Below are 19160 nucleotides of genomic sequence, written 5' to 3'. Positions count from 1 at the left end.
TAATATAGTATGACCCGCGGGCAGCTGTGTGGCGTAGTGTTCAGTAGAGAGGGTTTAAGTGTCATATGGACTGTTAGTACATAGAAGATCGCCAGGAATGACTTACAACGCAGGTCTCTGGCAAGGCCTGTGCTCTCCTTGTCTATCACATGTAGATTATGTGTTCTGCTGGATTTGTTTAAAACTGTTACACCATAAAGTAATTTAATGGCATGGTGAATGATCCATTTTTTTATGCTGTGCAATATTCTGCCATTGGGAATGATTGTGATGCAGATCTGTAATAAAAATTAGAAGGGCTTCTATTGCCTGATAGCCCCCAATACTGAAGTGATGCACTGCAGATTTGGGGTTATGTGGTACAGTTGTTTCATCTTTTTAAGATGCCTTATTTTATTAGATCTCTCTTACATGCATTGATCTATACAGGGGTACACAGTATTGCAAGTGTCTGGTACCATGGTCTGTTCTTTACAGATCCCTGAAGCATTGGTGCACCTTTCTAAAATTAAAAGTTTCGTAATGTAAGATGCTTTGAAAATGGTCATAGGGTTTTGATCCTATATTACCTTTCCATTGAGTTACTGTTGTTGGGGATATATTTAAATTTCTAGAGAGGGAACCTGCCCCCCCTCCACACCACCCAAGTTGCTGAAGTTCTTTTATGGTTCTGTCTCCATGAAGCCATCTTTCTCAAGTGCTGGTGTGGGGTCCACCTCCTTGTACATTCCAGGATTGCCATGATTGTTCAACTTCATGGCCCACTGATGGGGACGATACTGCAATCAAAAGGGGATATTTATGTATCATCCTGTATGTTATCTATAGCATACAACATGTCATGCCCCCTATAGGAAGGGTGTTTGCCATTTTGACTGGTTGCACCTTGTATGCAAACATATCCACCCACATCCTTTTGCGCTACAAGTTGAGTGTCTAAATGCAAAGAAGTCCTTATTTTATATGCATTAAGGAATCATCATCTGGTCCGCAGGATGTTTCAGGTCCTAGACACGTGAGCCCTAGATTATGCTGCTTGTATCGCTTACATTTGTGAATGATCAACATTATTTAAACTCAATTCTTATACCCATTGTACATTACACATGAGCGTTATGCTAGTATCCCCAGCAGTACTGCCACCTAATATCCATGGTTAGCATATTAAGGGTAGCCAACCTACCATTCAGACAGACAAGTGATAAATACTCAAAATATAGTGGATATTGGTCTGGTGAGAATAGTACATATCCCAGGGCATTTCCTGTGTATTATATGGAATGAGAAAGACAACTGGCCCCTATTTCCATATGTCTGGTTCCTAAATTGTACACTGATATTCCAAACCTGGTTTGTTATACATTCTGCACTGACTATCTATGTGATATCATTAAATGTAACTCAGCATGCATATAAATATACAGCACCATGTCTCACCTGCACACAGCAGCATCTTCCCTGTTTCCCTGAGCGTCGGTTTATATAAATTGCTGTCAGTATTATGATGGTGATTAGCAGCACCGCCAGCACAATTCCTACGATTGTCCCGAAATGCACTAGTGACTTCTTTTTTTGTCTGGTTAGCTCCTCCTGCATCTCTGGAACAGACAATATTGTGTAAGAATTTTTGGCAAGAGTCATTCCATTTACGAGAATAATCCCCATGGACTCACCATCTCTTGCATATTGAGTCAATTTTGTATCATCTGCAAAAGAATAGGGTGCACAATTAACAAAAATAATAAGAAAAATGCTCATCATGTCTAACATCAGTCTAATTTAGGTGGCAGGTAGCGTCTTTGTCAATGAGTGGTGAACACCTTAGTCAAAGGGAGAAAAGACACTCCATGTCTTTTTAAATTTAGCAATGTGTTGTATTTTGATGCTTTAATCAGTGGCACGGTTTCTCTACGTTTGCACTAACCTACCTTCTGTAGTGAGGCCTTCTGACAGCACAGAGGTGGTTACTGTCCATGGTTCCTGTTCTGTTGATGTTGGTGTGAAGGAGGGATCAGATGGAGAATAAGAATCCACAAACTCTTCACAGGATGGGCTTTGGGACTTGGTTTGGGTGGTAAGTAGAGAGAGAAACAAATAACAACATGTTTTACCTCAAGTGCGGAAACGGAGAAGGCGAGATTGTTGAGCAGAATCATAGCAGCTCTGCTCACACACACTATCTGCTTATGGTACACCCTGACCAGATCTCACCTCTTCTGCACAGCCGTATGTCAGCCAGTCCTGCCGGTAGCGATCAAAGCCACTGGAACATCTGCCAGCAAAGGCAAATACACTCTTATGTAGCACTTTGTTATCATATGTATTATATATTCCACAAAACAGTAAAACGTCTTTCCGTGTTTAAAGGTCCATCAGTGGAAGCAGCGTGTCTGCAGGAGGTCAAGGCGAATTCACAAAGAACCGTATACTCTAATCAGTTACAGTATCCCAGCACTGCCGAACAGCCTAGTACCAGCTATGTAATGAGCCAGTTGGGGAGATCACAGTCAGATCCGGATACTCAACATGGAGGCCCTGAAGTAAGTGGTAAAGGGGCCTAGGGCAGCGCCTACCCAAATTACACCCCTGGTTGCAACAAATGCATTAGTTCAATGCAATGTTTTCAGATGTTGAATCCTTTTCAGCCAGAGGACACGTTGCTAACCTTTGTAGGACGTGACACCAGCTGCAGTTGAACGTCAGGACAGAGGCCATGCACTGGTCACAACTAGACAGCTGCAGACAGGCTGTAGGGGAGGACACACCTGTTAGTCTCGATCATTGTTCATATGCAACCACTCATTCATTCACTTTAGTACCTAGTGTGTCAGCAAATCTGCATGTGAAATAAAGTATAGGGCTAAAGAACTTTTTGGAGTGGCATGCAATGCCCATTAATAGGATTAATACCACTAGCCACAGAGGAGTGCTGACTTAAAATACAGTACTTCATACTTGTGGCATACCTCTATATACCTTCTGTACAGGAAAAGATACTAGCAGCAAAAATACAAGGTGACACTAAGTAACTATCCCCTGATACATGACTTGTGTTTTAAAAACAAACACGCTAGTATTTTAAAGGGACACCCCGGTATAGAAGAATGCAAATGAATGTACTGTTTGAGTACTTATACGAAAACGAAAACAATTAAAATATTACATTGAAGCAGCCAATCAGTGGCCTACAAGCGATGGTTTGAATCACAGAAATTTCCAAATGCTTTTGCAAGGGGAACACCGTGAAAATGTAAAGGGACCACACAGTTATTATATGCATGATACTGTGTCCCTTATGTTTACAATTCCTGCAAAAGGTTTTACAGACACATTTATATTAAATAGTCTTCAATGTTGGTGACACATTACAATGGCTTGGTCATTTTATATATAGTACTTAGGCAGACAAATAAGTGAATAGAAACAACCTACAAAGGGCTCCTAAATAAATGACTGGTATAATCAAATAAATATAAGAACCACACATAATTCTTAGAAGGACACGCAAAGCATGAAGTAATGAAGTAAAAAGAGTAGGGGTGCTCCTTCTACTCAGATAATCCATTGAAAATATGTCTACTAGACACTAAACGGTTAGACAATGCATGAGGTAGACTAAGTCCTGACTTTAAATATTGGAACAGTTCGTTAATATAATTTAACAGGACATAAAGCATAAGACTGTGGGGGGGGGACAGATCATGTAAGATTTTATATTACTTGGCAAGGGGGTAAATTCCACAACTGTCTGGCTCCGGATTTTTGAGAGATCAAACTGCACCCTGTGATACTCATAGATGGTGCGTCTTCGAGATTCTGCAAGACATTAAGGATCTTGTAAATGTATATATCAATACTAAATCGATCAATTATGTTTGTACTAATCAGAAATGAATACTCCCTAGGTTTCCCATTTTGTATTCTAATTACCTTTTTTCTATACATGGTCAGTTAAGCCTGGACAATCGTGTATGTATAAATTACATCTTCTTAGGAACTAAAATGAGATGTGTTCAATGAAACCTTTATCAAACGCTGCAAAAAAAGTTACGCACCAGCAGAAAAGAAATTTGGCTCCTGTCCTTTGCACATCTATTATATTAATATTGGAAACTCCAATTGGAAAAAACGTTATTCCTACAGAATGTGTGCTAATTAGATGCTGACCTTTTAAATGCATGTGTACAATAATTTAAAGACTCCATATGGTTCTCCGGAATGCACTTGTAGATATGTAGTATTATTCCGTTACCCTTATCTAAATGCCACCTCATGGATGTGTTACATCATAGTGCACCCCTTCACATGCATGAGATCCTGATCATCACCTGGCACATCCAAGGACGGATTGAGAACCAGAAAGGCATCTGAAAGGCCTGCTTTCACAGGGTGCTGAGCAGGGCTGATGTCCTGAACTGGCAGAGGTATCTGTTTTAGAAGACAAGTTTTCATTTTGTCTAACATAAACACAGCTTCTTTGAGGAATACTATAGACACGGTTATAGAGCGTGTATGATTGCAGATTATTTGATTAAATAATTAGTCATTCAAATAATATTAGGTTATAGTGACTAATATAGTTCATATAAAAACATGAGCTATTGTTCCTTTGCTATGCTGAATGCAACCCGCTGCCTGGCAGAAGACCATAATGAAGACCAAAATGAATACTATGGCTGTGTTTTGTTACTATAATGCTAATGCAGATTATGATGTTGATGACGATATCAGTAAATAAAATAATTGCATTTCAGACCCTTACTTGCGTGTGATGTAAGGATACGGGTGTTGCGTTTTCCGTAATATTGCAATCATTTATAATTCTCTGAATCTGGGCTGTACTTCATAATTCATGTTCATTTTTATGGTATGGTGGGTATCAGTCTGCTTTCACATTAAATTTCTTTTATCTTTTCCCTAAAAGCTTACAATATGCCAGAGTTATAAATCTTCATGAGACCTGAATGACAGGCTCCTAATTTCAGGAGGTTAGAAACTCCTGGTACGAGGGAGCTCTGGGCATAGGACACCGCCAGAGAGAGGGGGCCAGGGGAGTAACGTACAGCTGTCTGAACACCTCTCATAGTTCATGGCGCCAGGGAGGAAGCGCAGGAATTCACTTTAATGAAACGCTGACTTAAAGGTTGGCTGCCCATTATTGTGGCGAATGGAATGGGATGTGTGTGGGATGGTTAGATAGGCCGTTAGTCATTTTCAGGCAAAGGTTGAAGTATTGAGGATTAGTGTAAAGGCTACTCACCTCTTTGTAACCAAACACAATACGTCCATCTTTGTGTAGTGCAGCCTGAAAAGTGAAGCCTCCGGCGTCCTCTTTTTCATGCAGAGGGACGTTGTCCCACTGTACCACAAAAGAAGTGCCTAATGGACAAACAGGAGTGAGGCCAGTATGCGTGGCTTTATGCACACAATATGTACACAGTATTAAAGTAATTCTTAACTTTGACAGATAACTTAGTTTGACCAAAACTAAGGGGCATATACCATTGTCTCTGTAGCTTATTGTTGCGTTTGTGGTGTAACTGGGGTTGAAATTAGCCATCAGTGGTGCCACGTACTGTGTAGCTGTTAGCATGCGATGGAGGACATCTCCCATGAAGATGAAACCTGTGGGGGACAGTGACATGACATCTCTAATCTCTGTGTCTGACAGACACATATAATACCTTTAAAGAATTTCAGGGGTTATCACTCACCTCCAGTGGCGATCGTGATGTGACGTAATGAATGTCCATAGAATGGGAAGTCAAAGGACAGAATAACCCTCTGTAAGTGAAGAAGAATAGATGGGTAAACAAGTAGAAAGGAGAGCAAGGAAGATAGCAGACAAGTAAGATTGACATTTAAGGGGATAAAGAAAAAATGGAAATGTACAGTGCCAAGAGAAGAAGAGGTGAGGAGAGAAAAAGCCGTGTAAGTAACAGAAAGGGGAACGTCAATGTATGGTAGGAAAAAAAATTAGGGTCCGTTAAGGGAGTTGATAAGGGAGACAACATATTGTTACATATAAACAAACTAATGTCAGGCAGAAAGTCAAATGCTAGGAAACTAGAAAATGTTACAGAGCGGCAAGCATATTGTACTGAAAATGTAAATTAGTAGAAAAAGCAGAGAAAAGGTCATATATAGACATTACGATGCGCAGACATGGCTCATAGATGAAATGTGTAGGGAATCATTTAAGATCTGGTGCCTGCAATCATATGAACTTGTTAACTGAGTGGTTGGACTACGTCCTCGCTGTCTTTTGCATTAAACAGTTTCTAGTTGATTAATAGAAGTTTAAGTGTCTCCTGATTATTAGTATCAGTCTGGGAAGTGTTTAAGTTACAGTCCAGAAGATGTCTCACCGAGGCTTGCCTGTGCGTGTTGGAGAGGATGCTGTGAACTCTGGCTCTGCTGCCTTTTTGCTGCATTAAATCCACCCACAGCTCCTGACTTTGCAGTTCTGATGGACCAAACACTCTTGACGTATAGTAAATGTAACTGTCCTCCTGTGAAGAAATCGGCTATCAGTAACTTTTACTGTATGATCACAAAATATTAAAACACTAGTAATCAGTTCATGCAAGGTCAAGTGTTTTGCAACCACATTAATACCATAGAGGTATGCAGCACATTTAAAGGGTTAACTTATTATGAAGCAACCTCTACCATAAGCCATTTATGGATCTGTTAATGAGATCCATCTTGCAGTTAATCGATTCCCCTGTGTGAGTGAATACATCCAACAAGCTACCAGGCAACAATATACATTGTATTGGTCTGGTTTACACAGACCAAGATAGAACCCTAGTACTAGATGCACACGCTGTGCTACCCTTTGACTTAACTTCATTAGAATCATGATTATTAGTTATTCACACTTGTTAGCGTTTATGATAAATACATGTATAATACATGTACGCAAGCTAACAAAATATAAACAGGACATTCATAACATTCATTACTTTTTTGCTTAGCAAAGCTTCCTGAATCAGTAACCCCTTAATGACAATTGACGGTCTGAGCACGTCATGCACTAACATCCAGCTAGTCACAATTGGCGTGCCAGCACCACCATGGCTTTAAACGGGTGCAGAAAGCGACCTACATTCGCTGTAATGCCTTGATGTCGAGGCAGATTTAGTTTTATCTGTGACAGATTTAGTTTTAGGGCAAAAGGGTTGTGCTGCCCTTCTAGTATCTTTTGCGTATATTTGCAGATCTTGTTAGAAAGCGTTGTGGCTGAAACACCTAAACTCAATCATTAGGAGGTGGTCCCAGTGATGGAGGGCCCCGTCACAATATCTTTAATGCAGAATAAGCTTTGATCCCACAGAATTAAGTAAAAACTTAAAATTTCCACTTCAGGCATCAAGCCGTCAAGGACATCTCCCACCACTCACGATACTTACTATGACCTGTGACTGGTTATCCGGCAAAGTGTCAATAGACAGACTGTCACCTCCCATATCCTGGCTGATGTGCGTTCCGGTCCCATTTAAGCCTTGGCTAACGTCGCGTTGCAGCCTCACAAACTGGATGTCCCATCGTTTCGTCTTCATGGAGTCATAACCTGTAAAGGGTTAATGTATACCAAACTTAAAACGATTGAAACATTTGGGGTGGAACCCCCCTATTCCGAGCAATGTATTTGGTGCTGATGTCATATAAAAGGAGATTATTCAATGCGATTATTTATGTTTAACATGAAAAATGTTATCTTGATATAAAGTGATGTGCTAAGTATGCAGGGGTGATCATTGGCAGACTGGGGCTTCTAGTCCCTTAATGCAGCTATCAATTCACGGGTATAAAAAATGTGGTGAAGTTAACAACTTTGTTTCCCCTGCTGGCCACATCACCCCCCCCCCCCTCACCTCTCTGCGTCCCATATATCTGCATGTTCTGCTAATATTGGTCAGTTATCCCCAAGAGTTTGCATTGTTTCAGAAAGGTGGTATGGTGGGAGGTATTCTGAATTTGAGGTTTTAGGGAATTATATAGTGTACTAATATATGGCTTCCACACTTGGTCTTTATATGTGTAGCCGAGACCCAGTCCATATGGTTGATATTATGTTAAAAATCCCATATGGTAGGAGGCATGCTGTAAATCCAGTATCTTAAAATGACCTTCCCGGTTGAAGCGGCAATAATGTTTGTTTTATGTTTTAAGGAGCTAACGGAGAAGAACAGAAGCCCAAGCAGTGTGGTTTCTGGCCTTAGTGGAAAGTGGCAAATTTTACGGCAAAATCATCCACTGAGTGCCAAAATTGTTCAATATGTGAGAATGCCCAAAACAACGAGTTCAATCAGGCTCTGTGTCCTGACACTCATGGCACCCACAAGCATCTTCACAATGTGCTTTTTTCTCAAGTTTTATAAACCATCTAGTTTCTTGATCAATAGAGGAAGGTATTTGAAGACACATAAAAGTCTGCCAACATGCTATTTCCGTATTGTGTGATAGCGTGTTCATTATTCCAGTCCTGTCCCAATAGTCGAGTCAATACTAGGGTGATATAACTGGAGCTGGAGGGTATAGTGAGATTTCTCAGATAACTACATAGTGTGTTCAGTAGGACCACTAGGTCCGTGTGTGGGCTTGGATTGTTGTGGAATTAAGCTTTCTCCTGCCAAATAAAATGATTTCGTTGAGTATGAATGTATTTGTTATCGCTGGGCTTCAGCAGTATCCGTAGAATTTGGAACTGGTATAGAACTTTGGGAATGGAAATAATTTTAGTGCCTCTCCATAAAAGTTTCATTAACCGTGGACCAGGTTTGTATTTTTCCAACCACCGTTGTGATTATGTTAATAACATTTAGATCATACAATTTGAGCAGATTTCTGGGGAGATTGATACCCAAGTATACATATTATCTCTATGGTCCTCTCTTCTATGCATCAAGATGGAGGGTGGCCGACTTGTCTTGGTTGCCCATATTATTCATGTTTATTTTAGAATATTCTGCTTTACATTGTTAGAATTGCTAAAATAAGCGCCAGACACCTCACACAGGCCTGACACTGAACTAAAGATACTTGATTTATAAAAAAAAAGGCTGCCTTCCATTAGCTTGCGTTCTCCTCGGAGCCGCTGAGTAATTAGGTGTGAAGATTCCATCAATCATCCATCGCTAATTGTTGTTGCTATAAATATTACACCGAGTGAGTGGAATTAGTTCTTTCTTTAGTCCCAGGATGGCTGACTCCGAAGTGTTTTGATTAAATCGGCTTAGGTACCTCCACATTTACTCTTTCTGTCTCAGACAGAGCTTCAGTTTATAATGAATTTGCCACATAGTAAGCTTAACATTTTTAATTGATGACGTTCACAAGGTTCTACTTTACAGGACGTTTAAACTTCAACACTCCCAAGGCATTTCACTGAATGCAATGTACATCCTGGTTGTGACATACCCTTATTATTATTTTATTATTATCTTTTATTTATATAGCGCCAACAGTTTACGCAGCGCTTAAATGAGACATTTGGAAGGATTTAGAATATAACTGATCACAAGGCGGAAGGTTGTAGACTGAAGATACTCGTATAGAACCACTGGGTAAGGCAGGGGTACGGAGCAGGAGGCTGGGAAGACACTAAAGCAGGTAATAGAGAGGATGATTTATTTCCCTCCCCCTGCATTTAAAGAGAGAGATCAAACCTCAAGCAAATGTTCTAAAGTAGAGGACCTTTTTTATGTCTGTTTCTGCTCCTCACAATAGGAGATTTCGTGCACAGATAATTAATGTATTATATAGTCACTGATGTTATGCACAGTATAGCATTGCAATAAAGTAATGTACAGGTACCATATACCTCCTCTGCCTGCCCGCACTTTGCTTGTGTCTTCTCCTCTTTTCTGCCAGGTCAGGCCGTATACTCCTAAATTTAACAAATGCCATAAAAGACACGGCTTGATCTAATTTATGCCAAATTTCTTTCTACTGCCTGTCATGCTCCTTCTAACAAAGGGGCAAGATCATTGACATTTGCTCACACTGCCCTATCTCATCTCCTTCCCCTTATATCTCAGGAACCTTTCTTCTACATAACCTGACCATTTTCCACCATCGCCAGCTCCTTTATTTTACGCAATGGTTTAGTTAGGTAATTAAATGTATTTATTAAATAGTTACTGTGAACTTGTGTACCTATTGTGCGGTCTAATCTTCTTGCCTAAAGAGGAACAAAATGTACCTAAAACCAGAAAAGTGAAGGCTGGCACAGAAAAGCGTGGAAGGTGCAGTCACCAAGAGAAAGAAGGAATGAGTAATAGAATTTTAGATGATACAGTGGCGAGGAGGAAAAAAGGCATAGCAAGGAGAGGAAGGAAGAGTTTCCAACAAAGGAACTATTGTTTGGACTTTATTGAGCCCTCATGTCGGTCAGGAAATATCTAAAGTTTTAAACAAAATCTAAGCAGACCTGTCACTGAGTAAACAAAAAAAAAAAGCTTTGTGGTGATCACATTTCTAAAAAAAAAAATTAAAAAAAAGCCATAGTTTTTGCTCTTACAACAAACTTTTTGGCTAAAACTAACGTGTGTGCTGGTGAACAACCCAATCACCTTTAGATGATGCCAGTAGCGTACCTAGCGGGGGGCGGTCCGCACCGGGTGCCGCTCATCAGGGGGGTGCCAACTTGCCGGCACCCCTCCAGAGACGGACAGTAATGTCCGCCGCTGAAGGAGCAGGCTCGCAAGGGAGCGGTATCTGAGGTTTTTAACAGATCTCCCTTGAACCCGGCTTAAAATCACTCAAGGGAGCCGGAGCTGCTGTGCGCCGGGGTTTGTTGTCAGATCCCGGCGCACAACACTGAAGCCGCGCCCACCGCCGTCCGTGCCCTCTGACCCGGAAGAAGAACTGAAGAAGAGGAGGAAAAAGGAGCTGTAAGGAGGAAAGGTAGGAAAGCATTCATTGAGAGTGACAGTGGATTGGTATATGTGTGGATTGGTATGTGTGGATTAGAATATATGTGTGGATTGGTGTGTGTGTGTGTGTGTGTGTGGATTGGTGTGTGTGTGTGTGTGGATTGGTGTGTGTGTGTGTGGATTGGTATGTGTGTGGATTAGAATATATGTGTGGATTGGTGTATGTGTGGACTGGTGTATGTGTGGATTGGTAAGTGTGTGAGAGTGATGGGTGTTATGCTGTACCTTTTCCAATGTATTTTTCATTATATAATTATGCTCTAAAGTACATCATAACTCCCATCACTCTATACTGTTCCATACAGTGGCAGAGCTGGGAGACTCTTCTTGCACCCCCACCGCAGGACTCCTGAAAGGTAAGTGAACTTCAAAGAGGGAGAGGGTAGATAGTTAGGAGGGGGTAGATAGGGAGAAGGGAGTGAGACGGGGATAGGGGGTAGATAGGGAGAAGGGAGTGAGAAGGGGTAGATAGGGCAATCATACTTCTAGCATGCCAAGTCTGCGAGTACATCCTGGAATCTGGGTATGCCTGGGCATGATAGGAATGTGATTGCTGTTATATATTAATATTGTTATTTAATTGTTTTGTCCTATTTTGGTGTGTTACTTACTTTAAATAGAAGTGTTAGAATTTTTTTAGGTGTGTGGGGGGGGTCATATTCGGTTTCGGCCAGGTAAATGCTGCATTTTCAGTTTCAGTCCAGAATTCGTTTCGGTGCATCCCTAAGCCAGACAATGAAGTGGTAGGCCTACACCACATCAATGTTTGGCTTAGTATATAGTGATAGGGATTACGCTGTACCACCGTCAATGTGTGCCTCAGTATATAGTGATAGGTGTTATGCTGTACAACCGTCAATGTCTATATATATTTGTTTTTCCGTGCATCATCTAGGTAATGTTTTTTTTTACTTAAGCCATTAGTTTGTGCCTTTTACAGGTACAGTAGATAACCGCCATCATATGAACTGACACATGACAGCAAAGTGTCAACGTGTTTTTTTTACCATGGAAGTGCAAAGAGGGATCCATAACAATATCACGCCACCAGCCAACTCCAGCTTTTTTAAGGGGGTCTCAGAAGATCCTATTGCTTCCTGCAGTCCTAATGATAACTGTTCCATGTGCATGCGCTGTAGCACAAGCCAGAACAACTCTTACACACGAACGTTGTAATACAGGATGGCAGACTTGCAGGGTTAACAGTCAATGCAGGCAGTGATCGTTTAGCAGGCAATTTGGTGCTGCTCGGTTTTTAGGTATGTGAGTTGTACTCCTATTGATTTCAATTGGAGCTTAACTATCATCTATGTAAGTTGAGCTGGCAAGCAATACAGCGCCTGCGGGGCAGGGGAAGCGTACTTAAGAAAGCTTAATACTGGAAAGAGAAAGGGAGCAAAGAGAGACATAAGTACCATAAGAAAGTAGGTATAAGCCGATTTTCCAAGCAAATGTACAGTAAGTGGTCCCTCAAGCCGGAGCTAATGATAGAGCATCTCGGCGAGAGAAAAAAGGAGCCACATAACCAATACCCAGTGCATGGTATACCTGCCAACACATCAGGGCATCCGGATCCTGACTATTACCAACAAAACAACTAATGCCGTGTTTTGGTCACAACATTCATCATAAAAGTGCCCCCCTTTCTTATGGTTACCGAGAAGTTTTACACAGCTAAGGGGTTATCTCTTCGCACCAGTAGAGAACAACAGGGTGAGGGAGGAGTGGAATATGCAATGTGTGTATGCGTATATATATATAGATAGATAGATATAGCTATACATTAATTATATACACAAGCTCATTTACAGGCAAAGATAGATAGAAAGATGGATATATAGATGGATGGATAGATAGATAGATAGATAGATAGATATATAGATAGATAGATAGATAAATAGATTAGACTTACACCCACACACAAACAGTTGATGTGTCGCAAGCCACCCGAAGAGACTGGGTAAGGTATAAAGTTAGTAAAGGGGTGAGGAGAGGTTGATACTTACCAGTTACAGGTGAGTGGTCCCAGCTCTCCACTGTTCCTTGTAAGGGTCTTAACAGAGAGCAAAGAAGTACACAGACCCAGAGCATCTTAACAGAGATGGCTAGAGGGAGAATACTCATTACTGCCACCTCACAACACCTCTACTCCCCTAAAAACAGATCGCCCTCCTCAACATCCTCCCGCAGGGGGGCTGGGACAGTGCTGTGGAGGGGAGAGGGGTTTTGTGCTCTCTCCTCCCTGTGCATCTGAGTGAGATGGAGGCAGCTTAGTGCAATTTCTCAAAAGCAACTGTAGCCTGAATGCCGAGGAAGGTAGAGGGAGGGGAGGTGATAGCACCATCTAGTGGCGGAAGCTGGGTACTGCACCAAGGAGTACAAAATATTTAGAAAACACATTTTATCTATATACAGAAAAAGGGAGTCTATAATATCTACAATCAAATGATATAGATATTTTTGGCTCAATTTAGCAATTTTTAACATAACTGAAACTGTATACCGATTTTTTTTTAAGTCAAATCTTTCACCAGATTCTTGTTCCTGCTTAGGGCATTGCTTTGCCAAGGTATTACTTGGCATGTAATTACTTAATGACATAATGCCTGTTGGTTTTAGTTATGACACCAATCACTATCACTTCTTTAATGCCACTGGTTAAATCCAATATGGCCTGGGACTTATTCAGTAAGCAATGAGTCTAAATGTGAACTATGGTGACCTGGAACATTTTAACTCGGTAATTTATGCATGTATTATAAAGGGCAAACCCTTGCCACTGATGTGATTGGACTGATGTGATGTGGAAAGTGTGTACTTTTAAATATAGCATTTATCAAGCAGTCACTCATTAAATTACAAGCCTTGAAAACAGTAGGGTAAGATTTTCTTTAACCCATTAATGACAAAGCCTGTACATGCACGGGCTCAAAATGCACTGCCCATTGTCCTTAAGGGGTTAATATTCCTGATAATTCATGTATACTGTATGTGCTGAGAAAGTAGGGTTGGTTTATTGGTTTCTTGCAGTGAACTATTATGCATCAATATCCCTAGGAGGTGAATGTTTACTTCCCTTTTTATCTTGGAGATGGATAGAACAGGACCCTCCGCCAAGCATGTCACCTGGTTGTGCCCATTGTGATTTCTATGTTAACTTGGTGAAGCAGTGAAGGGGTGTCAGCATTCTGCCTAGGGGGCAAGTACGGCCTAGTAGCACAATAATAAAGAGGACAATACATATCAATCAGTCAGCATGCTCAGTATGTTCTATTACACATCATTTACAGACAATGCACAGAGAGCCTATTAAAGCAGCACAGAAAGGATCCAGTCCGGATGTAAATACTGCCTTAAGTCCTTAGAACACAAAATAGCTTGAGGTAACGGCACAAAATGTTTACATTAGCGCAGAGCAGAGGACAGGCGGCCCTCCTACCAGCCCTTCCCTAGGCAGAAGCGTGCAAACACATAGATTTTAAAAACTACCTCTGGGCCTCTATTAACCAAGGTGTGTGGTGGAGCAGGTGATACTTAAATTACTTGGGAGTATATGTGCCCCAGGTGCCAGTGGAGTAACCAACGCACTGCTCACTCAGCAGATGTGTTACTTACCCCAGTTATATCCTGGTGGACATCTAATATAGAAATGCAGTGTGTCTCTACGCACCCCCCTAACCCCCCAGGAGAGGATGTTCGGAGAGATGTCTCGCTGCCTGCTGTGACTGTTGGATTATGCAAGCAGACCTTCCTTGAGCGTGTGTACGGTAATTAACTAGTTACATGGAACTGCCTGTCTCCGGTGGACATAACGCAGAGTTAAGTGGGCGCTAAGCATGCGACAAAAGCCTGATCGAGGTGATCAGATTATCATCCAATTAGCACTACGCCGGACTTGTATCTGATATTTGTACATTTACATTAAACAGTTCTGTGTTTACAATTGTCAAAAATGTCTGTTTATTACTAAATCATTTTTTTAGACTTTCCCTTTACAAAGTAAGTTACAGTAAAGCTAACGTTAAGCCATTTTGGTTTTCTTCCTTACTAACTCACGTTCTTTGGGGGGAAAAAAGTATTCACAGAGGAAAAAAAGAACTAGTTTTAGTTTTAAGAATAATGGGATTTGGCTAGTGTTTCTCTTAATGCATTGGGTGGAAATTATTAAGCATTGATTACTGAAGATCCCAAGTCATATTCTCCACCAGCAAAGGAAGGCAGAGGTGGAATTGAGGTTACGGGGAGACTACTTGAATCTCAGCCGTGCGTCGCCTGGAAGTTTACTGCCCCTTCGCCATTCTTCTGCAGGACGCGAGATATTTTTCATTTTCCGCATATTTACAAATCACAACAATGTACAGTATCATTACAAGAAGAAAAATATTCAAGAAGCCTGGGAATTTGTTGTGATCTCAACTTTTTGTTCCCTTTCTCTTCCCCTGTATCTCCTTCTTTAGACAGACGTGGTTTCCTTGTTTGCCGTTTACTTATTGCCTGGAACTGAGCAAAGAGTAACGATGATGGTGAGAAGCCAATAAGTTGATGCGGCATTTGGTGCCAGATGTGCGTGGTTTGGGTCTGTTTGGGTGGTGCACGGTTGTCTCGATCTAAAACATATTTTGCCAGCAGTGCTCTGGTGGCCTCACGTTGGGATAGCTGGAACATCTTCAGCGGGGCCTTGGCACGGTGCCTCTCCAGCCTGGCAGCCCCTGGTTATACTACTGCCAAGTGCAGACGTGATTAGAGATCTGAGAAACCTATGCACATATGTCTCTGATAGCCCTTCCAAATGGTGTGGCACCCTTTGGTGACTAGAGGTCATAAAAATGTGTGAAGCGTCATACCTTGAGCATTGCATCCCCATCACATTGTGCCTTGCTGTGTAGTTTTATTGCCATATCATCGCCTGGAGGGAGACACATGGCGGCCCCACTAGATTGCGCTCTGTGGAGGTTTCCGTTATGCCCACTACTAAAAATGCAATTCAAAATAGAGAAGGAAGGGAAGGAGCCTGACAATCCTGCATGACACGGTATACACGGTATACTGCGTGCACCGTAACTGAACACGGCACGTGGGAAAGAGAGTGCATTAGAATACAGCCTCAAATGAATGATTTTATAGTTAATAATAGCATCCGGTTAAACAGTTTCCAACTTTTTAATGTTAGGATAGAGTACAAGTAATGTTACAATATATTAAAATAATATTTGCCCCTCTCTATTAATCCCAATCTTGGATATGTATCCAAATAGTATGTGTGCCTCCCTCTGTTGCCCTAAATACATTTTTCTTCTCTCTGTCCCCAGCCTTTTTCTATCCCTTTTAATTTCTTCTCAGTCTTATTATTTCCTACTTAAGCCAAGTCTAGCAGAATGCCCAACCATTTCCAGTCCAACCTCACGTTCTCCATGCTGTTCTACCAGCGACACGATGATGAGACGATAAGCCTGGATTTATCACCTTGGGTCACTTGGAGGTCTCTCACATTTGCTTGCGATAAGCTGGAGGTCTACAAACAGGAGCACAGAGGAGCCGAAGTCTAAGCTTAACACATCTTACTTTCCAGAGGGAATCAGTCATTGATGTAGAAGTTGTCTTCTGGCAATTAATATTCTATAAAGTGCTGTCTGTGTAAATGCCACCCCGAAAGATGACCTTATTATTAGCTGCTAAATTGTAAGCTCCCGAGGACAAATTCATTTATCATGCCAAGTTACAGTATCCCAATTTCCATACGTCTAAGGACAGAACAGAATTAGGCTAGACGGACTTAACTCAAGCCCGAGGCCTCCCTGCTTTTTGTAAAATTATCGGTAAAGAACTCATTAAATGATGATCTGCATATCGAGAAATTCGCTAAATCTGTCTCTCTGTGCTGTAGGTTTATTTAATTTTAACTGATCTCATATGGAATGCCAGCGTGTAAAATCCACTTAGTCCACATTGGCACCAATCCCTCTCTCTTCTTTCCCTTAGGTGCCGCCGTATGTTTATTTTCATAATACCATCGCGCTATTGCGTCACCTCCTTTATTCAAACCCTGCGAACCCGGCCATGTGGAAAGCAGCCGTTCAACACAATACCTAAAAGCTTATAATTTCATGCAATTTGGAAAAAAATCTTAAAAAGAATAGAACACAAGGCTTATTCCAGCTAAAACTATAACTATATGTGTTTTGCACAAACTCCCCTTTGGAAGCTACCGATAATACAAAGCAAGTTGGCCAAGTTCCTGAATAACAGGATGACACTTTGCTTGCACATCGGTCCCACTCCCGGAGTCCTAACCATACATGCAGGCCCGGACTGGCCATTGGGCCGGGCCGCGGCAGGGCCGGATTGACTTAGGGGCTGATGGAGCTGCAGCTCCAGGCCCCTACCTTAAAGTAGGCCCAGTCAGAACCGGACTGACTGGGCCTATGCGGCCTCTACGGCCGCATTAACGCAGGGCATAAGGGGCACCTGCCCCTTAAGCCCGCCGCAACTGCGACCGGGTCCGCCACTCTAAGGGGTCGGGAAGCCCCCACCAGGGCCGGCCTTACGGGTCTGCGGCCGCACAGGGTTTAAATTAAAACATCGGGAGTTGTTTTTTTTTTTTACTTTATTTAACATCCTCCATGTTAAATAAAGTTTTTTTTTTTTATTTAAGCCCTGTGCGGCCGCAGACCCCTAAGGCCGGCCCTGGTGGGGGCTTCCTGGCCCCTTAGAGTGGCAGACCCGGTCGCAGTTGCGGCGGGCTTAAGGGGCCCTGCGTAGAAGCCGCATAGGCCCAGTCAGTCCGGTCCTGACTGGGCAGCTCCATCAGCCCCTAAGTCAATCCGGCCCTGCCGCGGGCCCGGTCGCAGTTGGTGCTTGCTCCGGCAAAAAGGTAAGTAGGGTGAGGGAGAGGGGGTGCAGTGAGAAGAGGGAGAGGGGGGTTAGATAGTGAAAGGGGGTACATAGTAAAAAGGGGGAACATAGTGAGAAGAGGCAGATAAGATGGGGAGAGGGGGTAGTGTGAATGTGTATGAGAATGAATGAATAAATGTGTGGATGAATTGTGTGAATGCGTATGACAATTAATGAATTCATGTGTGGATGAATTGCTTGAATGATTTGTGAGACTGCATTAATGAATGTGTTAATGATTTGTGTGAATGAGTAAATGCAAAGATTGTACATGAAGGGTGGGCTTTAACAATAAATAAATAAATAAATATGGGCTGCTCGGGCTTAAATGCCCGGGCCTATTTTTTGTCCCAGTCCGGGCCTACATACGTGCATAAGGGACTAATATACAATGCTGATGTTAGTCATATATGCACACATGGCACACATGGTAGTATAAACTTATATTGAAAATTGTCCATTAAATTGGGTCTGTGGGTACATTTGTTAATCTCTCATTTATTTCAATGGCAGCTAAGATTCCATACATAAACGAGTGCACATGCGCTTATGATTTAAAATTCTATACGCTAAAATGCATTAACTTATCTCCGCCCTGTTAAGTTTGCTGATTGGTTTTCATTGGTTGGCGCAATAAGGAGGAGGTGGAGGGCAAATTGAGTGGATCATGCTGGCTCTGCCACAGTCTGCTGCCAATCTCAGCTCCCATGCGTATTGCTTCGAAAACAATTACACCGATGGGCAAACAAAACGCATAAACTATAAGTGGTTTCACGAATTCATTTACTTACTAAAAGCAGTGACCATTCCCCTTTAAGTATGCGGCCGGCATCACGATTTGCATGATATAGAACGCATCAGAGTCCGCAGAATAAACAGAATAACGGCTATTTGTATATTTAGAGACTTTCTAAATGAGCTGGCTGGCTAAGACTCAAATATTAACCCTTTAATAGTCCATAATAAAGATTCTATTGTAGTTAATTGCTAATGTTTGCTTACCGTGAAGTTACAAAAGTGGTATCTTTTAAAAAAAATGATTACTTGTCTGGAGTTAAAGATACTCTGCATTATGCCACCTGTACTGAAGCAGGAATTACACCTATGAGCAAAGCACCAGTGGTCCATCCAGATAAAAAAACAAAAACCTTACATCCCATTGCATCCCATTGCCCTAGCACAACATCTACCCAGTATAACCCTCCTGCCCCCGTTCACAACCCCCAAACCCGTTAAGCAATAAGCAGAAAAAGTCTACAAAACATGTACACCTTCTAGTATATTTCCTATAAGTGCTGGGAAAGTCTGGAAAATCTATGTAAATCA

The 19160-nt window shown here is 41.8% G+C and overlaps 1 protein-coding gene across 1 annotated transcript; it reads right to left on the bottom strand.

The window, feature by feature from the left end:
- Positions 1-662: 662 nt before the first annotated feature.
- LOC149274485 (plexin domain-containing protein 1-like) lies at positions 663-7905 on the bottom strand. The gene is made up of 14 exons (XM_089505430.1): positions 7881-7905; positions 7416-7576; positions 6369-6512; positions 5715-5784; positions 5503-5625; positions 5261-5379; positions 4329-4428; positions 3721-3816; positions 2666-2747; positions 2212-2272; positions 1929-2061; positions 1674-1706; positions 1438-1598; positions 663-779 (listed from the first exon to the last, which is right to left on the bottom strand). The coding sequence occupies exons 1-14, from the start codon at positions 7903-7905 to the stop codon at positions 663-665; spliced, it is 1425 nt and encodes a 474-aa protein (XP_089361556.1).
- Positions 7906-19160: the final 11255 nt, after the last annotated feature.

This window comes from Sceloporus occidentalis, unplaced genomic scaffold (genome assembly GCF_023333645.1).
Source record: "Sceloporus occidentalis isolate IW3139 unplaced genomic scaffold, rSceOcc1.0.p SCAF_328, whole genome shotgun sequence".
NCBI lineage: Eukaryota > Metazoa > Chordata > Lepidosauria > Squamata > Phrynosomatidae > Sceloporus > Sceloporus occidentalis.
This window is presented reverse-complemented; position numbering and strand designations above follow the sequence as displayed.